The sequence below is a fragment of the Zea mays genome, chromosome 5 (assembly GCF_902167145.1).
Source record: "Zea mays cultivar B73 chromosome 5, Zm-B73-REFERENCE-NAM-5.0, whole genome shotgun sequence".
Classification (NCBI taxonomy): Eukaryota; Viridiplantae; Streptophyta; class Magnoliopsida; order Poales; family Poaceae; genus Zea; species Zea mays.
In genome coordinates this window covers 142,858,895-142,886,000 of record NC_050100.1, presented here as the reverse complement: position 1 = coordinate 142,886,000, position 27,106 = coordinate 142,858,895, and the positions used below count along the sequence as shown (strand labels likewise).

General features: G+C 48.8%; 1 protein-coding gene across 1 annotated transcript; it reads right to left on the bottom strand.

Moving 5' to 3' along the window:
• Positions 1-22,514: 22,514 nt before the first annotated feature.
• Positions 22,515-24,733, bottom strand: LOC100277069 (uncharacterized). Its single transcript, NM_001150736.1, has 7 exons — positions 24,268-24,733; positions 24,018-24,158; positions 23,536-23,931; positions 23,321-23,452; positions 23,125-23,229; positions 22,950-23,038; positions 22,515-22,862 (listed from the first exon to the last, which is right to left on the bottom strand). Exons 1-7 carry the CDS (start codon positions 24,670-24,672, stop codon positions 22,667-22,669), a joined length of 1,464 nt encoding a protein of 487 aa, NP_001144208.1. The 5' UTR covers positions 24,673-24,733; the 3' UTR covers positions 22,515-22,666.
• Positions 24,734-27,106: the final 2,373 nt, after the last annotated feature.

Genomic DNA, 27,106 nt, shown 5'->3' with positions numbered 1-27,106 from the left:
AACTCTAAAGTATGAAATGTTGGGCTTTTTACCGGTTAGGAGTTCATATGATGTCTTCTTGAGGATTCGGTGAAGATATAACCGGTTGATGGCGTAGCAGGCGGTGTTGACCGCTTCGGCCCAAAACCGGTCCGGTGTCTTGTACTCATCAAGCATGGTTCTTGCCATGTCCAATAGAGTTCGATTCTTTCTCTCCACTACACCATTTTGTTGTGGCGTGTAGGGAGAGGAGAACTCATGCTTGATGCCCTCCTCCTCAAGGAAGCCTTCAATTTGTGAGTTCTTGAACTCCGTCTCGTTGTCGCTTCTTATTTTCTTGATCCTTAAGCCGAACTCATTTTGAGCCCGTCTCAAGAATCCCTTTAAGGTCTCTTGGGTTTGAGATTTTTCCTGTAAAAAGAATACCCAAGTGAAGCGAGAATAATCATCCACTATTACAAGACAATACTTACTCCCGCCGATGCTTATGTAAGCAATCGGGCCGAATAGATCCATGTGGAGTAGCTCAAGCGGCCTGTCGGTCGTCATGATGTTCTTGTGTGGATGATGGACTCCAACTTGCTTCCCTGCCTGGCATGCGCTACAAATCCTGTCTTTCTCAAAATGAACATTTGTTAATCCTAAAATGTGTTCTCCCTTTAGAAGCTTATGAAGATTCTTCATCCCAACATGGGCTAGTCGGCGGTGCCAGAGCCAACCCATGTTAGTCTTAGCAATTAAGCATGTGTCGAGCTCAGCTCTATCAAAATCTACTAAGTATAGCTGACCCTCTAACACACCCTTAAATGCTATTGAATCATCACTTCTTCTAAAGACAGTGACACCTACATCAGTAAAAAGACAGTTGTAGCCCATTTGACATAATTGTGAAACAGAAAGCAAGTTGTAATCTAAAGAATCTACAAGAAAAACATTGGAAATAGAATGGTCAGGAGATATAGCAATTTTACCCAATCCTTTGACCAAACCTTGATTTCCATCCCCGAATGTGATAGCTCGTTGGGGATCTTGGTTTTTCTCATATGAGGAGAACATCCTTTTCTCCCCGGTCATGTGGTTTGTGCACCCGCTGTCGAGTATCCAACTTGAGCCCCCGGATGCATACACCTACAAAACAATTTTAGTTCTTGACTTTAGGTACCCAAACGGTTTTGGGTCCTTTGGCATTAGACACAAGAACTTTGGGTACCCAAACACAAGTCTTGGAACCCTTGTGTTTGCCCCCAACAAATTTGGCAACTACCTTGCCGGATTTGCTAGTAAGCACATAAGAAGCATCAAAAGTTTTAAATGAAATGGCATGATCATTTGATGCATTAGAAGTTTTCTTTCTAGGCAACTTGGCACGGGTTGGTTGCCTAGAGCTAGATGTCTCACCCTTATACATAAAAGCATGATTAGGACCAGAGTGAGACTTCCTAGAATGAATTCTCCTAATTTTGCTCTCAGGATAGCCGGCAGGGTACAAAATGTAGCCCTCGTTATCCTGAGGCATGGGAGCCTTGCCCTTAACAAAGTTAGACAAATTTTTAGGAGGGGCATTAAGTTTGACATTGTCTCCCCTTTGGAAGCCAATGCCATCCTTGATGCCAGGGCGTCTCCCATTATAGAGCATACTTCTAGCAAATTTAAATTTTTCATTTTCTAAGTTATGCTCGGCAATTTTAGCATCTAGTTTTGCTATATGATCATTTTGTTGTTTAATTAAAGCCATATGATCATGAATAGCATCAATATCAACATTTCTACATCTAGTACAAATAGTGACATGCTCAATGGTAGATGTAGATGGTTTGCAAGAATTAAGTTCAACAATCTTAGCACGAAGTATATCATTCTTATCTCTAAGATCGGCAATTGTAATTTTGCAAACATCAAAATCTTTAGCCTTAGCAATCAAATTTTCATTCTCTAATCTAAGGCTAGCAAGAGAAATGTTTAATTCTTCAATCCTAGCAAGCAAATCATCATTATTATCTCTAGGATTGGGAATTGAAACATTACAAACATGAGAATCAACCTTAGCACTTAAAATAGCATTTTCATTTCTAAGGTTGTCAATCATCTCACGACAAGTGCTTAGCTCACTAGATAATTTTTCACATTTCTCAATTTCAAGAGCATAAGCCTTCTTAACCTTAACATGTTTTTTGTTTTCTTTAATTAGACAATCCTCTTGGGAATCCAAAAGGTCATCCTTTTCATGAATAGCACTAACCAATTCATTCAATTTTTCCTTTTGAGCTACGTTAAGGTTGGCAAAAAGGGAACGCAAATTATCTTCCTCATCACTAGCATTGTCATCACTAGAGGATTCATATTTAGTGGAGGATTTAGATTTAACCTTCTTTTTGCCGTCCTTTGCCATGAGGCACTTGTGGCCGACGTTTGGGAAGAGGAGTCCCTTGGTGACGGCGATGTTGGCGGCGTCCTCGTCGTCGGAGGAGTCGCTTGAGCTCTCGTCGGAGTCCCATTCGCGACAAACATGGGCATTGCCGCCCTTCTTCTTGTAATACCTCTTCTTCTCCTTTCTTCTCCCCTTCTTGTCGTTGCCTCGGTCACTGTCACTAGATAAAGGACATTTAGCAATAAAATGACCGGGCTTACCACACTTGTAGCAAACCTTCTTGGAGCGGGACTTGTAATCCTTCCCCCTCCTTTGCTTGAGGATTTGGCGGAAGCTCTTGATGACGAGCGCCATTTCCTCATTGTCGAGCTTGGAGGCGTCTATGGGTTGTCGACTTGGTGTAGACTCCTCCTTCTTCTCCTCTGTTGCCTTGAATGCAACGGGTTGAGCCTCGGATGTGGTGGCATCATCAAGCTCGTTGATTTTCCTCGAGCCTTCGATCATGCACTCAAAACTTACAAAATTCCCGATAACTTCCTCGGGGGTCATTTTAGTATATCTAGGATTACCACGGATTAATTGAACTTGAGTGGGGTTAAGGAAAATAAGTGATCTTAGAATAACCTTAACCACCTCGTGGTCATCCCACTTTACGCTCCCGAGGTTGCGCGCTTGGTTCACCAAGGTCTTGAGCCGATTGTACATGTGTTGTGGCTCCTCCCCTTTGCGAAGCCGGAACCGACCGAGCTCCCCCTCAATCGTTTCCCGCTTGGTGATCTTGGTGAGCTCATCACCTTCATGCGCGGTCTTGAGTAAATCCCAAATTTCCTTGGCGCTCTTCAACCCTTGTACTTTGTTATATTCCTCTCTACTTAGAGAGGCGAGGAGTATTGTTGTTGCTTGAGAGTTGAAGTGCTCGATTTGGGCCACCTCATCCTCATCATAGTTTTCATCCCCTACTGACGGTACCTGTGCACCAAACTCAACAACATCCCATATACTTTTGTGGAGCGAGGTTAGATGAAATCGCATTAAATCGCTCCACCTAGCGTAATCTTCACCATCAAAAGTTGGTGGTTTGCCTAATGGAACGGAAAGTAAAGGTGTATGTTTGGAAATGCGAGGGTAGCGTAGGGGGATCTTACTATACTTCTTGCGCTCTTGGCGCTTAGAAGTGACGGAGGGCGCATCGGAGTCGGAGGTCGATGTTGATGAAGTGTCGGTCTCGTAGTAGACCACCTTCCTCATCCTCTTGTGCTTGTCGCCTTTCCGATGCGGCTTGTGGGAAGAAGATTTTTCCTTCTTCTCTTTGTGGTGAGAAGAAGATTTCTTCTCCTTCCCTTTGTGGGAGGAGCTCTTCTTCTTCTCCCTCCTTTTGGTGCGGGACTCTTCCGATGAAGTGCTCCCGTGGCTTGTAGTGGGCTTTTCGCCGGTCTCCATCTCCTTCTTGGCGTGATCTCCCGACATCACTTCGAGCGGTTAGGCTCTAATGAAGAACCGGGCTCTGATACCAATTGATAGTCGCCTAGAGGGGGGGGTGAATAGGGCGAAACTGAAATTTACAAATATAAACACAACTACAAGCCGGGTTAGCGTTAGAAATATAAACGAGTCCGAGAGAGAGGGCGCAAAACAAATCCCAAGCGAATAAGCAAGTGAGACACGGAGATTTGTTTTACCGAGGTTCGGTTCTTGCAAACCTACTCCCCGTTGAGGAGGCCACAAAGGCCGGGTCTCTTTCAACCCTTCCCTCTCTCAAACGGTCCCTTGGACCGAGTGAGCTTCTCTTCTCAAATCAAAGCCGGGAACAAAACTTCCCCGCAAGGGCCACCACACAATTGGTGCCTCTTGCCTTGATTACAATGGAGTTGTGATCTCAAGAACAATTGAGAAAGAAAAGAAGCAATCCAAGCGCAAGAGCTCAAATGAACACGGCAAATCACTCTCACTAGTCACTAGGGCTTTGTGTGGAATTGGAGAGGATTTGATCTCTTTAGTGTGTCTAGAATTGAATGCTAGAGCTCTTGTAGTAGTTGAGAAGTGGAAAACTTGGATGCAATGAATGGTGGGGTGGTTGGGGTATTTATAGCCCCAACCACCAAACTTGACCGTTGGCTGGAGGCGTCTGCTCGATGGCGCACCGGACAGTCCGGTGCACACCGGACAGTCCGGTGCCCCTGCCACGTCATCACTGCCGTTGGATTCTGACCGTTGGAGCTTCTGACTTGTGGGCCCGCCTGGGTGTCCGGTGCACACCGGACATGTACTGTTTGATGTCCGGTGCACCGGTATGGGCTATTCTGACTTCTGCGCGCGCTGTGCGCGCATTAAATGTTTCGCAGGGAGCCGTTGGCGCCGAAAAGAGCCGTTGCTCCGCTGGTACACCGGACAGTCCGGTGAATTTTAGCGGAGCGGCTGCCGCGCGAACCCGAGGCTGGCGAGTTCTGGAGACCGCGCTTCCTTGGAGCACCGGACATGTCCGGTGCACACCGGACAGTCCGGTGAATTATAGCGCGCCGGCTTCCGAGAATTCCCGAGGGCGAAGAGTTTGAGTCTGAGTCCCCTGGTGCACCGGACAGGTACTGTTCACTGTCCGGTGGCACACCGGACAGTCCGGTGCGCCAGACCAGGGGTGCCCTCGGTTGCCCCTTTGCTCCTTTATTGAATCCAAAACTTGGTCTTTTTATTGGCTGAGAGTGAACCTTTTACACCTGTATAATCTATACACTTGGGCAAACTAGTTAGTCCAAAGATTTGTGTTGGGCAATTCAACCACCAAAATTATTTAGGAACTAGGTGTAAGCCTAATTCCCTTTCACCCATTCCGCTCTTCCTCGATGCGCAGTGCCTCACCCTCGGGGGCTGAGGGTGCCTCGGGCTGGGCCGAGGCCTCCCCGGGCTCAGGCGTGTCGTCGGTCTTGACGGAGGGTTGATGTAGGTCTCGGGAGAAGACGTCCGGGGGAACCGTTGTCCGTCCCGAGGCTATCTTAGCCAGCTCGTCCGCAGTCTCGTTGTATCATCGAGCGGCGTGGTTGAGCTCGAGCCCGTAGAATTTGTCTTCCAGGCGCCGAACCTCATTGCAGTAGGCTTCCATCTTCGGGTCGCGGCAATGGGAGTTCTTCATGACTTGGTCGATGACGAGCTACGAGTCACCGCGAGCGTCGAGGCGCCGAACCCCTAGATCGATGGCGATGCGCAACCCGTTAACCAGAGCCTCGTACTCGGCCACGTTGTTTGACGCTGGGAAATGGAGGCGCAGCACGTAGCGGAGGTGCTTCCCGAGGGGTGAGATGAAGAGCAGGCCCGCGCCCGCTCCCGTTTTCATCAGCGACCCGTCGAAAAACAAGGTCCAGAGTTCTGGTTGGATCGGAGCTGCTGGAAGCTAGGTGTCGACCCATTCAGCCACAAAGTCCGCCAAGACTTGGGACTTGATGGCCTTCCGAGGAGCGGACGAGATTGTCTCGCCCATGATCTCCACCGCCCACTTTGCAATCCTACCCGAGGCCTCTCTACACTGGATGATCTCCCCCAGGGGGAAGAATGACACCACAGTCACCAGATGAGATTCGAAGTAGTGTCGCAACTTTCGTCGCGTCAGAATTACCACGTACAGTAGCATATGAATTTGCGGGTAGCGGATTTTAGTCTCGGACAGTACTTCACTGATGAAGTAGACCGGCCTCTGGACGAGCAATGCATGCCCTTCTTCTCGTCTCTCGACCACGATCGCGGCGCTGACCACCTGAGTGGTTGCTGCTACATAGATCAAGAGGGCTTCTCCGACAGCGGGGGCACTAGGATGGGTGCGCTTGTAAGGAGCGCCTTTAAGTTCCTGAGGGCTTCCTCGGCCTCGGGGGTCCAAGTGAAGCGCTCGGTCTTCCTTAAGAGGCAGTACAGGGGTAGGCCTCTTTCGCCGAGGCGCGAGATGAAGCGACTCAGAGCCGCAAGGCATCCCATGACCCTCTGTACTCCCTTCAAGTCCTTGATGGGCCCCATGTTGGTGATGGCCGCAATTTTCTCCGGGTTGGCCTCGATGCCCCGCTCGTAGACGATGAACCCCAGGAGCATGCCTCGGGGGACTCCGAAGACACACTTCTCGGGATTGAGTTTTACGCCTTTCGCCTTGAGACACTTGAATGTCGTTTCAAGGTCAGTGAGGAGGTCGGAGGCTTTTGTCGTCTTGACTACGATGTCATCGACGTAAGCCTCGACCGTTCGGCCAATGTGCTCTCCGAACACGTGGTTCATGCACCTTTGGTATGTCGCGCCTGCATTCCTTAAACCGAATGGCATAGTAATATAGCAGTACATGCCAAAGGGTGTGATGAAAGAGGTCGCGAGCTGGTCGGACTCTTTCATCCTGATTTGGTGATACCCTGAGTAGGCATCTAGGAATGACAGGGTTTTGCACCCAGCAGTGGAATCCACAATTTGATCGATGCGAGGCAGAGGGTAGGGAACCTTCGAACATGCTTTGTTTAGACTAGTGTAGTCTACACACATCCTCCATTTCCCACCTTTCTTTTTCACAAGCACAGGGTTGGCTAGCCATTTGGGATGGAATACCTCTTTGATGAACCCTGCAACCATCAGCTTGTGGATCTCCTCGCCTATGGCTCTGCGCTTTTCTTCGTCGAATCAGCGCAGAGGCTGCTTCACGGGTCGGGCTCCAGCTCGGATATCCAGCGAGTGCTCGGCGACATCCCTCGGTATGCCAGGCATGTCCGAGGGACTCCACGCAAAAACCCCAGAGTTCGCATGGAGAAAGTCAACGAGCACGGCTTCCTATTTGGGGTCAAGCTCGGAGTCGATCCGGACTTGCTTGGAGGCGTCGTTGCTGGGGTCGAGAGGGACGGACTTAACCGCCTCTGCTGGCTCGAAGTTGCCGGCGTGGCGCTTTGCATCTGGCACTTCCTTGGAGAGGCTCTCCAGGTCGGCGATGAGGGCCTCGGATTCAGTGAGGGCCTCAGCGTACTCCACGCATTCCACGTCGCATTCGTACGCGTGTCGGTATGTGGATCCGACGGTGATGACCCCGTCGGGGCCCGACATCTTGAGCTTGAGGTAGGTGTAGTTGGGGACGGACATGAACTTGGCGTAGCATGGTCTCCCCAGCACTGCGTGGTAGGTTCCTTGGAACCCGACCACCTCGAACGTGAGGGTTTCCTTTCGGAAGTTGCAGGGAGTCCTGAAGCAGACGGGCAGATCGAGTTGCCCAAGGGGTTGGACGCGCTTCCCGGGGATGATCCCGTGAAAGGGCGCCGCACCGGCTCGGATCGTGGACAGATCGATCTGCAAGAGCCCGAGGGTCTCGGCGTAGATGATGTTGACGTTGCTGCCTCCGTCCATGAGGACCTTGGTAAGCCTGACGTTGCCGATGACGGGATCGACAACGAGCGGGTACTTCCCTAGGCTCGGCACGCGGTCGGGGTGGTCGCCTTGGTCGAAGGTGATGGGCTTGTCGGACCAGTCTAGGTAGACTGGCGCCGCTACCTTCACCGAGCAGACCTCCCGGCGCTCCTGCTTGCGGTGTCGAGCCGAGGCGTTCGCCACTTGCCCACCGTAGATCATGAAGCAGTTGTGAACCTCGGGGAACTCATCTGCTTTGTGGCCCTCCTTCTTGTCGTTGTCATGGCCTTTGCCACCTTCCGCCGGGGGCCCGGTCTTGTGGAAGTAGCGCCGAAGCATGACGCACTCCTCAAGGGTGTGCTTGACGGGAACCTGATGATAGGGGCACGACTCCTTGAGCATCTTGTCGAACAGGTTGGCCCCTCCGGGAGGCTTCCGAGGGTTCCTGTGCTCGGCGGCGGCGACAAGATCTGCGTCGGCGGCGGCGCGTTTCGCTTGCGACTTCTTCTTGCCCTTCTTCTTCGTGCCGCGCTGAGCGGACGCCTCGGGGACGTCTTCCTACTGGCGCCCCTGAGGCTGCTTGTCCTTTCGGAAGATGGCCTCAACCGCCTCCTGACTAGAGGCGAACTTGGTGGCGATGTCCATCAGCTCGCTCGCCCTGGTGGGAGTCTTGCGACCCAGCTTGCTCACCAGGTCGCGGCAAGTGGTGCCGGCGAGGAACGCGCCGATGACATCTGAGTCGGTGATGTTGGGCAGCTCGGTGCGCTGCTTCGAAAATCGCCGGATGTAGTCCCACAGGGATTCTCCTGGCTGCTGCTGGCGGCAGCTTCGGAGATCCCAGGAGTTCCTAGGGCGCACGTATGTGCCCTGGAAGTTTCCGGCAAAGGCTTTGACCAGGTCGTCCCAGTTGGAGATCTGCGCAGGAGGCAGATGCTCCGGCCAGGCTCGGGCGGCGTCGGAGAGGAATAGGGGGAGGTTGCGGATGATGAGGTTGTCATCGTCCGTTCCACCCAGCTGGCAGGCCAGCTGATAGTCCGCGAGCCACAGTTCCGGCCTTGTTTCCCCCGAGTACTTGGTGATGGTAGTCGGGGCTCGGAACCGGGTCGAGAACGGCGCCCGTCGTATGGCCCAGCTGAAAGCTTGCGGACCGGGTGGTTAGGGCGAGGGACTCCGATCCTCCCCGCTGTCGTAGCGTCCCCCACGCCTGGGGTGGTAGCCTCGACGCACCTTCTCGTCGAGGTGGGCTCGACGGTCGCGATGGTGGTGCTCGTTGCCGAGGCGACTCGAGGCTGTAGGCGTTGCGTCCCGCGTGCGCCCGGTGAGGACCGAGGCTTCCCGCATGAATCGGGAAGTGGCGGCGCGATGCTCCGGGGGTACCCCTGCCTGTGGGAGGCAAAGCTTTCGGCCCGTCGGACCGCGGCATCCTCCAGGAGATTCTTGAGCTCTCCCTGGATACGCCGCCCCTCGGTGGTGGATGGTTCCGGCATCGCTCGAAGTAGTATTGCTGCTGCAGCCAGGTTCTGGCCGACCCCACTGGAAGCCGGGGGCAGCCTTGCCCTGGCATCGTCAGCGATGCGGTGCTGGACGTCCTGGGGCAGATGCCGCGCTTCTCCGGCTGGTGCTCGGCCTGCCCGCTCCTGCCCGATGTTCTGCCGGAGCTGCACAAGTTGCCCTGCTTCCTCGTCGAGCCTGGCCTACATCTCGTGGATTTGCTCGAGCTGTGTGTCCTGACCCCCCGCAGGGACTGGGACCATAGCTAGCTCCCGAAGGATGTCAACGCGAGGCGTAGGCCTAGGGGGGTCGCCGTCCTCCGGCATACCAAGGTGGTTGCCTTTGTCGAGACCCCCTAGATCGACGTGGAAACATTCGCGACTTGGGCCACAGTCCTCGTCGTCAAGGCTATGGCCATCATCGGAGCAATCGGAGAGGCAGTAGTCACATGCGGTCATGAAGTCTCGCATGTCACTGGGGTTACCGAGCCTAGAGAAATCCCAGCCAGAGTCGGGCTCGTCATCTTCCTCGGAACCCAAGGGCCCGTAGGTCGAGACGGCTGTCAGTCGGTCCCAGGTTGACCACATATGGTACCCCGAAAGGTTAGGATATGCCTTTACGAAAGCGTCCACCGAAGCGGGGTCGCTTGGTGGGTCGAAGCTGAATCTAAAAGGCACAGGGTGAAAAACGGACGGTACCTCTTGATCGACGGATGGTGACAAAGTTGCGTCGGGGACGGACTGCATCGTTATCTCAGGTACGAGGCTAACGCCCAGCAAGTCCTTCGCGAGCGTGCTGGCGTCATCCGTCCGCTTGGGGTTGGCGTGTTGCGGGGAAATGACGCTCGCCTTCGTCTCAGACGCGAGGTCAACGCCCGACGTGTCCCCCGCTGGGGCGCCGGCGTCGTCGACTCGCTCGACAGCCAACGAGGTGCCGCCTCCTGCTTGGCCATGGTTGCCCCGCCTCCTCCTCCTGCGGTGGGGAAGGTGACGGGACAGGCCCGGATGCTGCTCTTCCGCCATGGGGGGAAGACGTCATCGATTCCACCGCCGGCGGGCGGGCTGACGGCCGCTATTGTCGTTGTCGCACGGCGGAGGAAGGAGTACCATGTCGTAGCTGCCGTCGAGGGACATGAACTCGAGACTCCTGAAACGGAGCAGCGTCCCAGGCTGGAGAGGTTGGTGGAGACTACCCATCTGGAGCTTGACGGGAAGCTGTTCGTCAACACACAGCAGGCCCTACCTGGCACGCCAACTGTCGGCGTTTCGACCCCGGGGGGTCCCTGGACCGACGAGTAAATTGTCGCTGCGTGTCCCAGCCCAGATGGGTCGGTGCGAGACAGAACACAAGGGGGAAAAAGGGAACCGCGGCTCGTGTTGTCCTGCGCCTAGGGCGGATGCGCTTGCAGTAGGGGGTTACAAGCGTTCGCGAGGGAGAGAGAGAGCCTGTCCGTCAGCCCATCCTCCCGCGCGGCCACCGTCTCGTACGAGGGCCCTGGACCTTCCTTTTATAGATGTAAGGAGAAGTCCCAGGTGTACAATGGGGGGTGTAGCAATGTGCTAACGTGTCTAGCAGAGAGGAGCCAGAGCCCTATGTACATGCCGACGTGGCTGTCGGAGAGGTGTTGGTGCCCAGTTCATGTGATGTCGTGGCCGTCGGAGGAGTGCTCGAGCCCTGTAGAAGCATAGCTGTCGAGGCTGTCGGGTCCTTGCTGACGTCTCCTTGCTTCCGTAGGGGGCTGAGAACCGCCGTCGTCATGGAACACACGGGGTGTCATCATTGCTTGTTTGCCGGGGCAAGCCAGATGGGATGCCGGTCTTGTTCCGTGTAGCCTGAGCTAGCTAGGGGTAGGATAATGATGCACCCCCCTGTAACGTGGTTAGTCCGAGCCCAAGGTCGGGCGAGGCGGTGAATCCTCCAAGGTCGAGGCTGAGTCTGAGCCCTAGGGTCGGGCGAGGCGGAGGCCGTCTTTCGAGGTCGAGGCTGAGTCCGAGCCCTGGGGTTGGGCGAGGCGGAGGCCGTCTTCCGAGGTCGAGGCTGAGTTTGAGCCTTGGGGTCGGGCGAGGCGGAGATCGTCTTCCGGGGTCGAGGTTGAGTCCGAGCCCTGGAGTCGGGCAAGGCGGAGACCGTCTTCCGAGGTTGAGGCAGAGGCCGAGCCGTGGGGTCGGGCGAGGCGGAGACCGTCTTCCGAGGTCGAGGTGGAGGCCGAGCTCTGAGGTCGGGCGAGGCGGAGCTTCCTATGGCGCCTGAGGCTGGACTCGGCTGCTGTCAGCCTCACACTGGCGGGTGGCACAGCAGTCGAAGCAGGGCAGGCATCGCTGTTTTCCTGTTAGGTCAGTCAGTGGAGGGGTGAAGTGACTACGGTCACTTCGGCCCTGTCGACTGAGGAACGCGCGTCAGGATAAGGTGTCAGGCGATCCTTGCATTGAATGCAACTGCGATACGGTCGGTTGGCGAGGCGATCTGGCCAAGGTTGCTTCACTGCGAAGCCTGCCCGAGCTGGGCCTCGGGCGAGTCGAAGGTGTGCCCGTTGCTTGAGGAGGCCCTCGGGCGAGGCGTGATTCCACCTGGGTCTACTGTTCCTGCCCGAGGCTGGGCTCGGGCGAGGTGAGATCGTGTCCCTTGAGTGGACGGAGCTTTGACCTGTATTGCGCCCATCAGGCCTTTGCAGCTTGTGCTGATGGTGGTTACCAGCAGAGTTTAGGAGTCTTGGGGGTACCCCTAATTATGGTCCCCGACAATATTTTTCATAAATAAAATCTAAGATAGGACACTATTAGAACTGATTTTAGCTAAGCACTATATTTAAATATAGAACACCTATTTAGGACAATGTTAAACTTTAAGGGACTCTTTATTTTTGGCTCTCTATTTGACTAACTATTTACCGGGTTTTTAGTTCATGATTATGAGCTTATCCCTCTCCAGTGGCCAATGGCCATTGTAGGCTAGGTGGCGTTTGTGTCAACTTGTTTTTAGCTTCTGGCTACCAAAAGCTGCTGCAGACTACCAAATATCTAGCTTTTTAGTCTGTTTCTATGAGAATCGCTTTAGTCAAAACCGTCCAAAATAAATGTGAACACGTAATCGGATGAGACGTTGCGATAGTATGAAACTGCCACTTTCTACATCCTAAACCATATAGACTCTTTTATTTTTCTCCGCACGTAGTCTCGATGATACTCAGATTCTCCCCACAGACAGATTCTCCCTGAAAGGGAAATAGGGTCAAACCTTTTCCTAAATGATTTTGGTGGTTGAAATGCCCAACACAAATAATTGGACTAACTAGTTTGCTCTAGATTATATATTCTACAGGTGCTAAAGGTTCAAAACAAACCAATAAAAGATCCAAGTTAGGGTTCAAAAGAAAGGAGCAAAAGAAACCAAAGAGAACCCTGGTCTGGCGCACCAGACTGTCCGGTGTGCCACCGGACAGTGTCCGGTGCACCAGGGGCGATCGACTCAAACTCTTCACCTTTGGGTTTCTGAAGAGCCGCTCCGCTATAATTCACCGGACTTTCCGGTGGGCCACCGGATTGTCCGGTGTGCCAGCAGAGCAACGGCTATTGAGCGCAACGGTCAACTCCAACGGTCGCCTGTAAACGTGAACAGTGCGCGGACAGTTCGCACAGAGTCAGAGCAGTGTCAGAAGGTGCACCGGACAGTGAACAGTGCCTGTCCGGTGCCCCAAGATGTCAGAGCTCCAACGGTCGAAACCGTCAAAACCCTAACGGTAGGGTGACGTGGCTGGCACACCGGACAGTGTCCGGTGGCGCACCGGACAGTCCGGTGCGCCCATCAACAGACAGCCTCCCCAACGGTTGGTTTGGTGGTTAGGGCTATAAATACCTCCCAACCACCACCACTCTAAGCATCCAAGTTTTTCAGACATATCATTCAATACAAGAGTTAGTGCAATCAATACAAGACACAATTCAAAAGAATCAAAACCTCTCCAAGTCCCAAATACACTCCAAACACCTAGTGACTAGAGAGAGAGTTTTGCTCATGTTCTTTGAGCTCTTGTTCTTGGATCGCTTTCTTCTCCCCCACTCTTGTTCTTCAAAGCACTTGTAATCAAAGCAAGAGACACCAATTGTGTGGTGATCCTTGTGGGGTCTAAGTGACCCGTTTGATTAAGGAGAAAGCTCACTCGGTCTAGGTGACAGTTTGAGAGAGGGAAAGGGTTGAAAGAGACCCGGTCTTTGTGACCACCTCAACGGGGAATAGGTTCTTTGGAACCGAACCTTGGTAAAACAAATCACTGTGTCATCCGCTATATTTCTTTGGTTGATTTGTTTTCCCCTCTCTTTCGGACTCGGATTTATTTCTAACGCTAACCCCGGCTTGTAGTGTGTGCTTAAGTTTGTAAATTTCAGATTCCGCCTATTCACCCCCCCTCTAGGCGACTTTCAATTGGTATCAAAGCCCGGTACTTCATTAGAGTCTAACCACTCGAAGTGATGTCGGGAGGATCCGCCAAGAGGGAGATGGAAACGGACACAAGCCACGGGAAGGCTCCATCAAAGGAGTCCGGCGCCAAAGGAAGGGAGGACTCACCTCCCCGCGTCAAGTCGCACCGGAGTGGCGACAAGAAGAAGAAAATGAATTAAGTGGTCTACTCAGAGACCGATTCTTCGTCGCCCTCCACCTCCGGCTCCTACGCACCGTCCGTCACTTCTAAGCGCCATGAGCGCAAGAAGTTTAGTAAGATCCCCTTACGCTATCCCCACATTTCCAAACGCACTCCTTTACTTTCCGTCCCATTAGGCAAACCACCGGTTTTTGACGATGAAGATTATTGTATGTGGAGTGATAAAATGAGGCATCATCTAACCTCACTCCACGCTAGCATTTGGGACATTGTTGAGTTTGGAGAGCAGGTACCATCCGTGGGGGATGAAGGCTACGACTCGGACGAGGTCGCTCAAATCCGGCACTTCAACTCCCAAGCCACTACTATACTCCTTGCCTCTCTATGTCGAGAGGAGTATAATAAGGTGCAAGGGTTTAAGAGTTCCAAAGAAATTTGGGACGTGCTAAAGACCGCGCACGAAGGGGATGAGGTAACCAAGATCACCAAGCGGGAGACGATCGAGGGGGAGCTCGGTCGATTCATCCTCAACCAAGGAGAGGAGCCACAAGCCATGTACAACCGGCTCAAGACCTTGTCAACCAAGTGCGCAACCTCGGGAGCACAAAATGGGATGACCATGAAATGGTCAAGGCTATTCTTAGATCACTCGTATTTCGTAATCCTACTCAAGTTCAATTAAAACGTGGTGATCCTAGATACAAGCTAATGTCTCCCGAGGAAGTGATAGGAAAGTTTGTGAGCTTTGAGTTGATGATCAAAGGCTCCAAACAAATCGTCGATCAAGGCGGCACCTCCACACCCGAGGTGCAACCCATCGCATTCAAAGTGATGGAAGAAAAGAAAGAAGAGTCTACATCAAGTAGGCTCCCCATCGACGCCTCCAAGCTCGACAATGAGGAAATGACACTCATCATCAAGAGCTTTCGCCAAATCCTCAAGCAAAGAAGGGGGAAGGATTACAAACCCCGCTCCAAGAAAGTTTGCTACAAGTGTGGTAAGCCCGGTCATTTCATTGCTAAATGTCCTATGTCTAGTGATAGTGACAGGGGCGATGACAAGAAGGGAAAGAGGAAGAAGTACTACAAGAAGAAGGGCGGCGATGCCCACGTGTGTCGGGAATGGGACTCCGACGAGAGCTCCACCGACTCATCCTCCGACGAGGATGCCGCCAACATCACCATCAACAAGGGCCTCCTCTTCCCAAACGTCGGCCACAAGTGTCTCATGGCAAAGGACGGCAAAAAGAAGAAGGTAAAATCTAGGGCCTCCACTAAATATACAACATCTAGTGATAAGGGTAGCTCTAGTGAAGATGAGGATGATTTGCTTAGTCTCTTTGTCAACCTTAACATGCAATAAAAGGAAAAAACTAAATGAATTGATAGGTGCTATTCATGAGAAGGATGAACTCTTGGATAGCCAAGAGGAATTCCTTATTAAAGAAAACAAAAAGTATGTTAAATTGAAAAATGCTTATGCTCAGGAAATAGAGAAATGTGAAAAATTAAATAGTGAACTTAGCATTTGTCATGACACTATCCCCAACCTTAGAATTGAAAATTCCAAATTGACTGCTAAGGTTGAGAAGTCAAATGAATGTGATAATTCAATTGCCAATCTTAAAAATGAGAATGCTAGTTTAATTGCTAAGATTGACAAATTAAATGAATCAATTTCTAGCCTTAAGACTGAGAATGATAAACTAATTTCTAAGGCTAAGGATTTAAATGTTTGCAATGTTCCTGTTTCCTATCTTAGAGATGAAAATGCCATGCTAAAATCTAAGATAGATGAATTAAATGTTTGCAAACCCTCTACATCTAGTGTTGATCATGTCTCTATTTGTACTAGATGTAGAGATATTAATGTTGATGATATTCATGATCACCTAGCTTTAATTAAACAACAAAATGATCACATAGCACAACTAACTAGTAAAATTAATGAGCATGAGATAGAGAATGAAAATTTTAAATTTGCTAGAAGCATGCTCTATAATGGGAGACGTCAAACTTAATGCCCCTAAAAGATTGTCTAATTTTGTTAAGGGCAAAGCTCCCATGGCTGAGGATAACGAGGGTTACATTTTATATCCTGCTGGTTATCCTGAGCATAAGATTAAGAGAATTCATGCTAGAAAGTCTCATTCTGTTTCCCATCATGCTTTTATGTACAAGAATGAGGCATCTAGCTCTAGGCATTCCACTCACATTAAAATGCGTAAAAAGAAATCTCCTACTACATCAAATGAACCTAATGTCTCATTTAAAACTTTTGATGCATCCTATGTTTTAACTAACAAATCAGGCAAATTAGTTGCCAAATATGTTGGGGGCAAACACAAGGGCTCCAAGACTTGTGTTTTGGTACCCAAGGTGCTTGTTTCTAATGTGAAAGGACCCAATACCATTTGGGTACCTAAGAACAAGGTCTAAACTTGTTTTGTAGGTTTATGCATCCGGGGGCTCAAGTTGGATAATAGACAGCGGATGCACAAACCACATGACAGGGGAGAAAAGGATGTTCTCCTCATATGAAAAAAACAAGATTTCCAAAGAGCTATCATATTTGGGGATGGAAATCAAGGTTTGGTCAAAGGACTTGGTAAAATTGCAATATCTCTTGACCATTCTATTTCCAATGTTTTTCTTGTAGATTCAGTAGATTACAACTTGCTTTCTGTTTCTCAATTATGTAAAATGGGTTACAACTGTCTTTTTACGGATATAGGTGTTACTGTCTTTAGAAGAAGTGATGATTCAGTAGCATTTAAGGGAGTATTAGAGGGTCAGCTATACTTAGTTAATTTTAATAGAGCTGAACTTGATACTTGCTTAATTGCCAAGACTAATATGGGTTGGCTCTGGCATCGCCGACTAGCCCATGTTGGGATGAAGAATCTACACAAGCTTCTAAAGGGAGAGCACATTTTGGGACTGACCAATGTTCATTTTGAGAAAGACAGGGTTTGTAGTGCATGTCAAGCAGGAAAGCAAGTTGGCTCCCACCATCCACACAAGAACTTCATGACGACCGATAGGCCACTCGAGTTACTCCACATGGATTTATTCGGTCCTATCGCCTACATAAGCATCGACGGGAGTAAGTATTGTCTCGTAATTGTGGATGACTATTCTCGCTTCACTTGGGTATTCTTTTTACAGGAAAAATCTCAGACCCAAGAGACTTTAAAGGGATTCTTGAGACGAGCTTAAAATGAGTTCGGATTGAGAATCAAAAAGATAAGAAGCGACAATGGGACGGAGTTCAAGAACTCACAAATTGAAGGCTTTCTTGAGGAGGAGGGCATCAAGCATGAGTTCTCTTCTCCCTACACACCTCAACAAAATGGTGTAGTGGAGAGGAAGAATAGAACTCTACTAGACATGGCAAGGACCATGCTTGATGAGTACAAGACTCCGGACCGGTTTTGGGCTGAGGCAATTAACATCGCCTGCTACTCCATCAATCGGCTCTACCTTCACTGAATCCTCAAGAAGACATCATATGAACTCCTAACCGGTAAAAAGCCCAATGTTTCATATTTTAGAGTATTTGGTAGCAAATGTTTTATTCTTGTTAAAAGAGGTAGAAAATCTAAATTTGCTCCTAAGGCTGTAGAAGGCTTTTTACTAGGATATGACTCAAACACAAGGGCATATAGTGTCTTCAACAAGTCCACTGGATTAGTTGAAGTTTCTTGTGATATTGTGTTTGATGAGACTAATGGCTCCCAAGTGGAGCAAGTTGATCTTGATGAACTAGATGATGGAGAGGCTTCGTGCGTCGTACTAAAGAACATGTCCATTGGGGATGTGTGTCCTAAGGAATCCGAAGAGCCTCCACAAGCACAAGATCAACCATCATCTTCAAATCAAGCATCTCCACCAACTCAAGATGAGGATCAGGCTCAAGACAATGAAGAAGAAGATCAAGAAGATGAGCCACCTCAAGAGGAGGCAATGATCAAGGGGGAAATGACAATGATCAAGAAAAGGAAGATGATCAAGAAGAACAGGGTCAAAGACTGCCACACCCAAGAGTCCATCAAGCGATTCAAAGAGATCACCCCGTGAACTCCATCCTCGGCGATATTCATAAGGGGGTAACAACTCGATCTCGAGTCGCACATTTTTGTGAATATTACTCTTTTGTGTCTTCTATTGAGCCATACAGAGTGGAAGATGCATTAAGAGATTTGGATTGGGTGTTGGCAATGCAAGAGGAGCTCAACAACTTCATGAGGAATGAGGTATGGTATTTAGTTCCACGTCCTAATCAAAATGTTGTAGGTACCAAATGAGTATTCCGCAACAAGCAAGATGAGCATGGTGTGGTGACAAGGAACAAAGCCCGACTTGTGGCCAAGGGATATTCACAAGTCGAAGGTTTGGATTTCGGTGAAACCTATGCACCCGTAGCTAGGCTTGAGTCAATTCGTATATTACTTGCCTATGCTACTTATCATGGCTTCAAGCTTTATCAAATGGACGTGAAGAGTGCCTTGCTCAATGGACCAATCAAGGAAGAGGTCTATGTTGAGCAACCTCCCGGCTTTGAAGATAGTGAGTACCCTAACCATGTGTATAAACTCTCTAAGGCGCTTTATGGGCTCAAGCAAGCCCCAAGAGCATGATATGAATGCCTAAGAGATTTCCTTATCACTAATGGCTTCAAAGTCGGAAAAGCCGATCCTACACTCTTTACTAAAACCATTGCAAATGATTTGTTTGTATGCCAAATTTATGTTGATGATATCATATTTGGGTCTACTAACAAATCTACATGTGAAGAGTTTAGTAGGATTATGATTCAAAAATTCAAGATGCCTATGATGGGGGAGTTGAAGTATTTTCTAGGATTTCAAGTCAAGCAACTCCAAGAAGGCACTTTCATCAACCAAACAAAGTACATTCAAGATATACTTACCAAGTTTGGAATGAAGGACGCCAAGCCCATCAAGACACCCATGGGAACAAATGGGCATCTCGACCTCGACACAGGAGGTAAATCCGTAGATCAAAAGGTATACCGGTCGATGATAGGACCCTTACTCTATTTATGTGCATCTCGACCGGATATTATGCTTTCTGTATGCATGTGTGCAAGGTTCTAAGTCGATCCTAAGGAAGTTCACCTTAGGGCCGTGAAAAGAATCATGAGATATTTAGTTTATACACCTAAGTTTGGCCTTTGGTACCCCAAGGGATCCACTTTTGATTTAATAGGATATTCAGATGCTGATTGGGCAGGGTGTAAAATTTATAGGAAGAGCACATCAGGGACTTGTCAGTTTCTGGGGAGATCCCTGGTGTCTTGGGCTTCAAAGAAACAAAATTCAGTAGCTCTTTCTACCGCCGAAGCCGAGTATATTGCCGCATGCCATTGTTGTGCGCAATTACTTTGGATGAAGCAAACCCTCAGGGACTATGGATACAAGTTGAGCAAAGTCCCTCTCCTATGTGATAATGAGAGTGCAATCCGCATGTCGGATAATCCCGTTGAACACAGCCGCACTAAGCACATAGCCAATCGGTATCACTTTTTGAGGGATCACCAACAAAGGGGGGATATCGAGATTGCTTATGTTAGCACCAAAGAACAATTAGCCGATATCTTTACCAAACCATTAGATGAGAAAACCTTTACCAAACTTAGGAATGAGCTAAATATACTTGATTCTCGGAACTTTGATTAACACTTTGCACACATAGCTCATTTATATACCCTTGATCATATCTCTTTTATGTCTACGACTAATGTGTTTTCAAGTGTATTCCTATGATAAGTCGTAGATTGAAAGGGAAATGGAGTCTTCGGCGAAGACAAGGCTTCCACTCCACTCTACCGGTATCATTTACCCTTCGCCATCACTCCACATCACTCTCATTTTGGTATAATCTTTCACTCATATTTACTTGTACTAATGGGAGAGAAAATGAAAAGGGCTCTCAACAGACTCCGTTTTTGGCGATTAATGCCAAAGTGGGGAGAAATATTAAGCCCAAAGCAAAAGGACCGCACCACCACCAAATTTCAAAATTTCTTAAAGTAGTATATTTCAAATAGATATATTTTAAGGAGGATTTTTCAATTGGTATCTAAATCTTTTTCATATTGGTAAAACCCTCTTGAACACTAAGAGGAGAATTTCATCAAGGGGGAGTTTTGTTTAAGTCAAAGGAAAAGCATTTGAAACAGGGGGAGAAAAATTTCAAATCTTGAAAATGCTTCTTGAAATCTTATTCATGTACATTTGACTATTTGCAAAAAGACTTTGAAAATATTTTCCAAAAGAATTTGCAAAAACAAAACAAGTGGTGCAAATGTGGTCCAAAATGTTAAAAGAAAGAAAGCAATCCATGCATATCTAGTGAAAGTATAAATTAGTTTAATTCTAAGCAACCTTTGCACTTGCCTTATGCAAACTAGTTCAATTGTGCACTTATATATTTGCTTTGGTTTGTGTTGGCATCAATCACCAAAAAAGGGAGATTGAAAGGTAAATAGGGTCAAACCTTTTCCTAAATGATTTTGGTGGTTGAAATGCCCAACACAAATAATTGTACTAACTAGTTTGCTCTAGATTATATATTCTACAGCTGCTAAAGGTTCAAAACAAACCGATAAAAGATCCAAGTTAGGGTTCAAAAGAAAGGAGCAAAAGAAACCGAAGAGAACTCTGGTCTAGCGCACCGGACTGTCCGGTGCACCAGGGGCGATCGACTCAAACTCTTCACCTTCGGATTTCTGGAGAGCCGCTCCGCTATAATTCACCGGACTTTCCGGTGGGCCACCGGATTGTCCGGTGCACTTTCTGGAGAGCGCAACGGTCAACTCCAACGGTCGCCTGTAAACGTGAACAGTGGGCGAACAGTTCGCGCAGAGTCAGAGCAGCGCCAGAAGGTGCACCGGACAGTGAACAGTGCCTGTCTGGTGCGGCACCGGACTGTCCGGTGCCCTAAGAAGTCAGAGCTCCAACGGTCGAAACCATCAAAACCATAACGGTTGGGTGACGTGGCTGGTGCACCGGACAGTGTCCGGTGGCGCACCGGACTGTCCGGTGCACCCATCGACATACACCTTTCCCAACGGTTGGTTTGGTGGTTAGGGCTATAAATACCCCCAACCACCACCACTCCAAGCATCCAAGTTTTTCAGACATCTCATTCAATACAAGAGCTAGTGCAATCAATACAAGACACAATTCAAAAGAATCAAAGCCTCTCAAAGTCCCAAATACACTCCAAACACCTAGTGACTAGAGAGAGTTTTTCTCGTGTTCTTTGAGCTCTTGTTCTTGAATCGCTTTCTTCTTCCCCACTCTTGTTCTTCAAAGCACTTGTAATCAAAGCAAGAGACACCAATTGTGTGGTGGTCCTTGTGGGGTCTAAGTGACCCGTTTGATTAAGAAGAAAGCTCACTCGGTTTAGGTGACCGTTTGAGAGGGAAAGGGTTGAAAGAGACCCGGTCTTTGTGACCACCTCAACGGGGATTAGGTTCTTTGGAACCGAACCTCGGTAAAACAAATCACCGTGTCATCCGCTATATTTATTTGATTGATTTGTTTCCCTTTCTTTCGGACTCGGATTTATTTCTAACGCTAACCCCGACTTGTAGTGTGTGCTTAAGTTTGTAAATTTCAGATTCCGTCTATTCACCCTCTCTAGACGACTTTCACTCCCCACAAGCAGATCCTCAAAATAACTCCTCAGACAAAATCTAAACCATTGCTCACATGCTGTCATACACTTCTCGCCGTGTGACCGAGGGCGCAAGCCTTCCGTTGATTGTTCTTACGGGCTAAGTGTGTGTGAATGGAACTTTTTTTATCCCACTTTCCAATGCAACTGCTCAACGGTTAAAGTTCAAAGTTATCACGGTGGTCTTGCTCCAGCTGGTCATGAAAAGTGCTGATTAGCGTCGTACTTTGCCAAATGATTAGCATTTTCATGACATTATCAGGCTTCAGGCGGCCGTTCGAATTGGATGGATGCAGATTCATCCTCTCGTCATGTCATGAGTGGACCAGCACCAGAATGGCTCGTGACGCTGAAGAAAGCAGACTTGAAAACTATGGACTTTTTTCTTCAAGGTTCATAGGAAACAAAAATTATGAGAGATTTCCATAAGTGATTGGTGAGCTTTATTCCAAAATAATTTATTTCGTTTGCAACATAGAAGATCAGTAAAGCTAAATCTAAAATCTCGACCTGCGGGGCAAGTGTTTTCTCACTTGATTTTTTTTCTCCTCTCTTTTTTGTGAGTCTATAAAAACTCAACCTTCGGGGCATATTATATTGATGAAATGTCTAGATCGTATTTATTTAAGGGTGGTGTAAATTGAATTCTCCCAGCGATCACTGTGAGCTCCGTGCCTCGTTTCCTGCCTTTTCTCTTGAATCATACAGACCTTACCTGCTACGACGAGACGGTGCGCGGTGGCAACGACGCGTTGGGCTTTAGTAACAAACAAACAAAAAAACGATTTAAGACTAGATTGAGCGTTCAAATTAATTCAGTATTTGATAATTTTGGCGATGAAACATTTCGTGTCAAACAGACATTGCCGGTGTCCATCTCCATCATCACGGCAGATGCCGACTGAGTAGAGGGGTCTAATATCCCATGGCTGCCCCCTCGGCCCCTCCATTAGAACTCTCCATTTCAGCAAATGTCAGAACTGAAAGATTACTCAATTCCTGGGCCCGTGGCAACAATATAAACTGCCACTAAACCATATGAACCGCCATTACACTGATTGCTGCGACTAATAAGGTCACACAAAGCTAAAGATCACACGAAGTAATCTACCACACCAGGATTCAGAGATGAGGATCCTTGTAACCAAAGCTCACTCGCAGGAATTAGTTATTCTGTCAAGCAGATGAGCTTTGGGCCTTAGTGTACTCCTCCATCTCCTTCTTGTACGCAGCCATGGCAGGCGCGGCCTTTGCATTCCAGGCCTGCCTCTCCTCGCCGCTCAGTTCCTTCCACTTCACCGTGATGAGCGCGTTCAGGGTTGAGTTATTGATGCCCGGGCGTTCCTCGATCAGCTGTTTCCTCTCTTCCTTGCTGAAGAAAATTACAGAAGTTAAGGTGATTCAGCCCACAATGGCGGTTTCATGCAATCGGTACCACAAATTGGAGTTTGTGCTAAACCTGAAAAGAAGAAAGGAAGAGGCTGGCCTCTTGGGCCGGTTGGGATCAGCGTTCTCCTGTTTCTTCTTCTGGCGCTTTTCTTTGGTTTTCTGTTCAACAGTCAGTGGTTAAAATTAGCATGGCTAGTATGCAATGTTTTTTTTTCTGCAGACAGGCAAGTGTATCATCAAGATACCTTGATGATATTATCTGCCTTCTCCTTCTTCTTGAGCAGCTGGAGAGCCTCATGCTTCATGATTTTCTTATGCTCCTGCTCTTCCTTCTCAAGACTAGCAGCTTCCTGATACAAATTACAAGCTCCACGTTAGTCATTTATCTTTCATTGCGCAAAAAAACAAATGGTAGAAGCACATTCTGTACAGTTTTCACACCTCAGCCTTCTTCTGCTTGTACACCTCCATCTGCTTGTGGTACTCTTCCTTCTGCTTCCTCGCGACCTCCTCATAGGGAGCCCTCTGACCTTCTGTCATGTTCTTCCATTCTTCCCCGGTGATCTTGCCAATCTGTGGGAACGTACACAATGTCACATCAGAACAAATGGGTACGCATCGACACAACAGAAATTATAACTAAGCAAGCCATTCACCTCAGGTACATTCTTCTTCTCCGCGACCAGCGTGGCACGCCTCTCCTGCGAGTACACGAAGTAGGCCGACATGGGCTGCTTGGGCTTGGAGGGGTCCTTATCCTTCTTGCTCTTCTTCTTCCTCCCCTTCTTGCAGTCACCCTCCTCGGCCTCCTGCCTGAACTTGAGGTACTGATCCAGCAGCTCCTTGGCGGTCCACTGCATCTGCTGCTCCTCGAGAAGCTTCATCGCCTCGGCCTCGCGCTTCTCCTGGCCAACCACCTGCAGGTAGGCCTCCTTCTCCTGGCGGTATCGATCCTCATAGGGCTGCTTCTCCTCGGCGCCCAGAGCCTTCCACTTGGCGCCCAGCGTGTTGGACACCTCCTTGAAGTCGGCCTCAGGGTTCTCCTTCTTGACCTGGAATCGACATGGGCAGCACAATTCGTCAAACACCTGGTGGGCCAACAAGGGAGATGATGCATCGGGCGGATTTGGGAGCTCACCTCGGTCCACTGGTCCTTGAGCCAGAGCACGTACGCCGGGCACGGCTTCTTCCTCTCGTGGCCGCCCTTCCCCTTCTTCTTCTTTCCCTTGTCGTCTGCTTCTTGCTCTTTCTCCAGCAACGACTTGACGAGGGGGAAGCTCTGCAGAAAAAAAATCAGATCAGATCATCAATCGATCAGACAAATTAGGACGCAGATGACCCGCGATGAGGTCCTGAACCGAAGCCAAGGAATCTGGATCTGAACGTACCACGGTAGGCTTGAACTCCTTGGCGCGTTGCGCCTTCCTGAGCTCGGCCTGGAGACGCTCCTGCTCCTTGTCTCTGGTCTCGATCTCCTCCTCCTTCTTCCGGATGACCTCATCCCGCTCCCTAACCATCTCCTCCGCCTTCTCCTTCTCCAGCCGCAGGCGCTCTAGCATCCCCTGCAGCTCGGCTATGTCGTCCACGACCACGGCCGCCGACGCCGCGGCGGCCTTGGCCTTGCTGCTCCTTGACGGCGCCCGCTTCGCCTTCTTCTGCGCTGAGCAGGACGAGAGATCGGCGGCCTGGGCGGCCTTCCCGGCGGAGATGTTAGCCTCGTTGTCGAGCACGGCCACGAGCGCCTTGCGGCCCCGGGCGCTGCCCCTCTTGCTCTCCACCGCGGCGGTCGCCATGGAGCCGGACAGGGTGAGGTAGAGGGAAATCCGAGCGGCGGCGGCGAGGTGGAGATGGTGTGTTTTCGGTGATCTGGTGCGATTGGTTTGACATTTTTATGTACGATACGAGCAGACGGGAGCAGGAGCGTGTAACGGTCAGAATTTTCAAAGTTTGAACGGGAGGTGATGTCGCCGCGTGGGGGCGCGTGCAACGGCTAGCCGACAGTTCACTGGCATGTGAGGCCAGAGGCGGAGGGAAACTGCCACTAAGGTAAGGTGCATGACTGAACTGGCTTTCGTCAACCATAGCTGTATATTTCCTGTTTGAATGAATTTCCTACTGTTGCGATGTGAATGGGCAGAGCTCATCTTTTATCCGTTTGGTTTATTGAAATGGATGGTGGATGAATTTCCTCGCGACGATCCATTTAGGGCTCTGCATTCGGGTTTTTTAAACTTCAGTTCGGTTTTTCGGTTTTAAAAAACTTCGGTTTTCAACATATTAGAAAATTAATGATCGGTTTTCTAGAAAATAAAAAACCGAGAAGCTCAGTTTTGGTTTTTTACTTTGGTTTTTCGTTAAAAACCGAATATCAAACTTATACTTAAGACAACACGTACAACAAGTTCATAATTTCAAAAAGTAAAAATTATATAGGTACAAATATTTAGAGATACATCATATATCACATATACTAGCTGAGTGCCCGTGCGTTGCAACGGTAATATATAATACCAGTATACTACGATAACTTATATATAAAATGTGTGTTATATTGTTATGAGAGAATGTTTCATAATCAATTTGTGATCCTAGTCATACATAAATTTTGTTATTTTAATCTAGTTGTTTCACCACTACATTGCAACCATCAGTATCATGCAGACTTCGATATATGCCACGATTTGTATGGTCTCATCATTGGAGAGCACGTTCCACGTATGCTAGAAGAAATTTTCTCGTACATCGTTAGTCACCAGACACGCACCATCATACGCTCTTGCTTAAACAAAAAGGTAAATGTGTGTGTTTGCGAAGAGAATTAAAGGCAGATCGGCACAAAAGCTACCATGACGGTGGCGAGGATGACGAACTGGTCACTGTTGTCGATCCTCCTCTGTGTCACCTCCAACGCTAAGATGATGCCACAATCCTCGATATAGTAGTCGTCGAACGCGCGCGACATGACGAGTACCGATGACTCTTGGTTGGGCTGCCAAACGAAGTGTACCCCGGGCTCATCAGCGAGGTAGTACCCCTGGCCATTGCACCACCAGATGCGCTACTCCACTACATACATCATGTTCGAGGACACTCACACAACGTCAACAACGTCCATCGTCCCAGCGCACAAGAATTCATGTCCGGTCAGTAGCGACTTATGTGGTAGGTTGGGCTTCAGGTGGACGATGAGCTAGACGACGTGATGGCGTCGTCGTCGGATGCGGTGTCCAGAACAACCCGAGAGTCGTCGATGTTGGCGACAACCATGAGGCCTCCCTGCTTAATGATGGACAGTGCGGTGCAGCTGCTCTGGACCGCGTCCAAGTGGTGGCTTCGCGGGAGCTTGTCGTACACAGCGGCGCATGCGACCACGTAGGACTGCTTCTAGAGGTCGAACTGATAGTCGCTAAGCTTCTTCTCGTCATCGATGAGCGATGCCAACGTGAGTGCCTCCTGCTCATGGTGTTTGTTCGGGATTTCAAGTAAGAAACATGGATTCATGCTTGGCGTTGGTTTATGAAAATGACTCAGAAGTCTGATCAATGGAAAAAATATTACGGAGAAAAATGTCACGCATGCAAAAAAAAGAAATTTAAGTATAATACATTATTCAAACAAAAGAAATTGCATGCAAAGCTCTTCTTTAAATAATATTACCTCCATCCAAAAATCTAATTCAAGAATCTCGGTGATACTTATCTACTACTACGCATTGTGCAAGGGTAACAAGTGAGCTTGGTGAGAGATGTAGTAGATGTGTTTCCTGTCATAGATATAGACATAAACACATATGTGGTGTAGTGGTAGCTACTCTTGGCCTTTGCTTAAGAGGTCACGGATTCAAATCCCCTTGAGGACATGTGTTTTTTTAATTTTAGCTATACGTGGGCTGTACGGGGGAATGAGAATGGGAATGAGCTTTGCAGGAGGAGGGAATGAGAAAGACAGAATAAAGAATGTGAATGACAGACATGAGAATGGGAATGGTGGCAGAACACGGGAATGGCCGACTACTCTTGCAGCCTTAATAGTAGTAGAGATAAATAAGTGAATAACAATTTAATTGCTTCACACATTTAGTTCACATAATCGAATAGTCAAATTTTAGAATTGATAAAGTTTGGTATTCGGCTTTTTTGTATTTCGGTTCGGTATACGGTGAAAACTGATTACGATACCAAAAACGAACTTCTTAGATAAAAAACCGAAACCGAATTATCAAAAAAA

Coding starts and splice junctions, on each gene's coding strand:
- LOC100277069 (NM_001150736.1), bottom strand. CDS start 24,672: ATGGCGACCGCCGCGGTGGAGAGCAAGAGGGGCAGCGCCCGGGGCCGC. Junction 23,453..23,535: donor AGAAGAAGAATGTACCTGAG/GTGAATGGCTTG, acceptor ACGTTCCCACAG/ATTGGCAAGATCACCGGGGA. Junction 23,230..23,320: donor ACAAGCAGAAGAAGGCTGAG/GTGTGAAAACTG, acceptor AATTTGTATCAG/GAAGCTGCTAGTCTTGAGAA.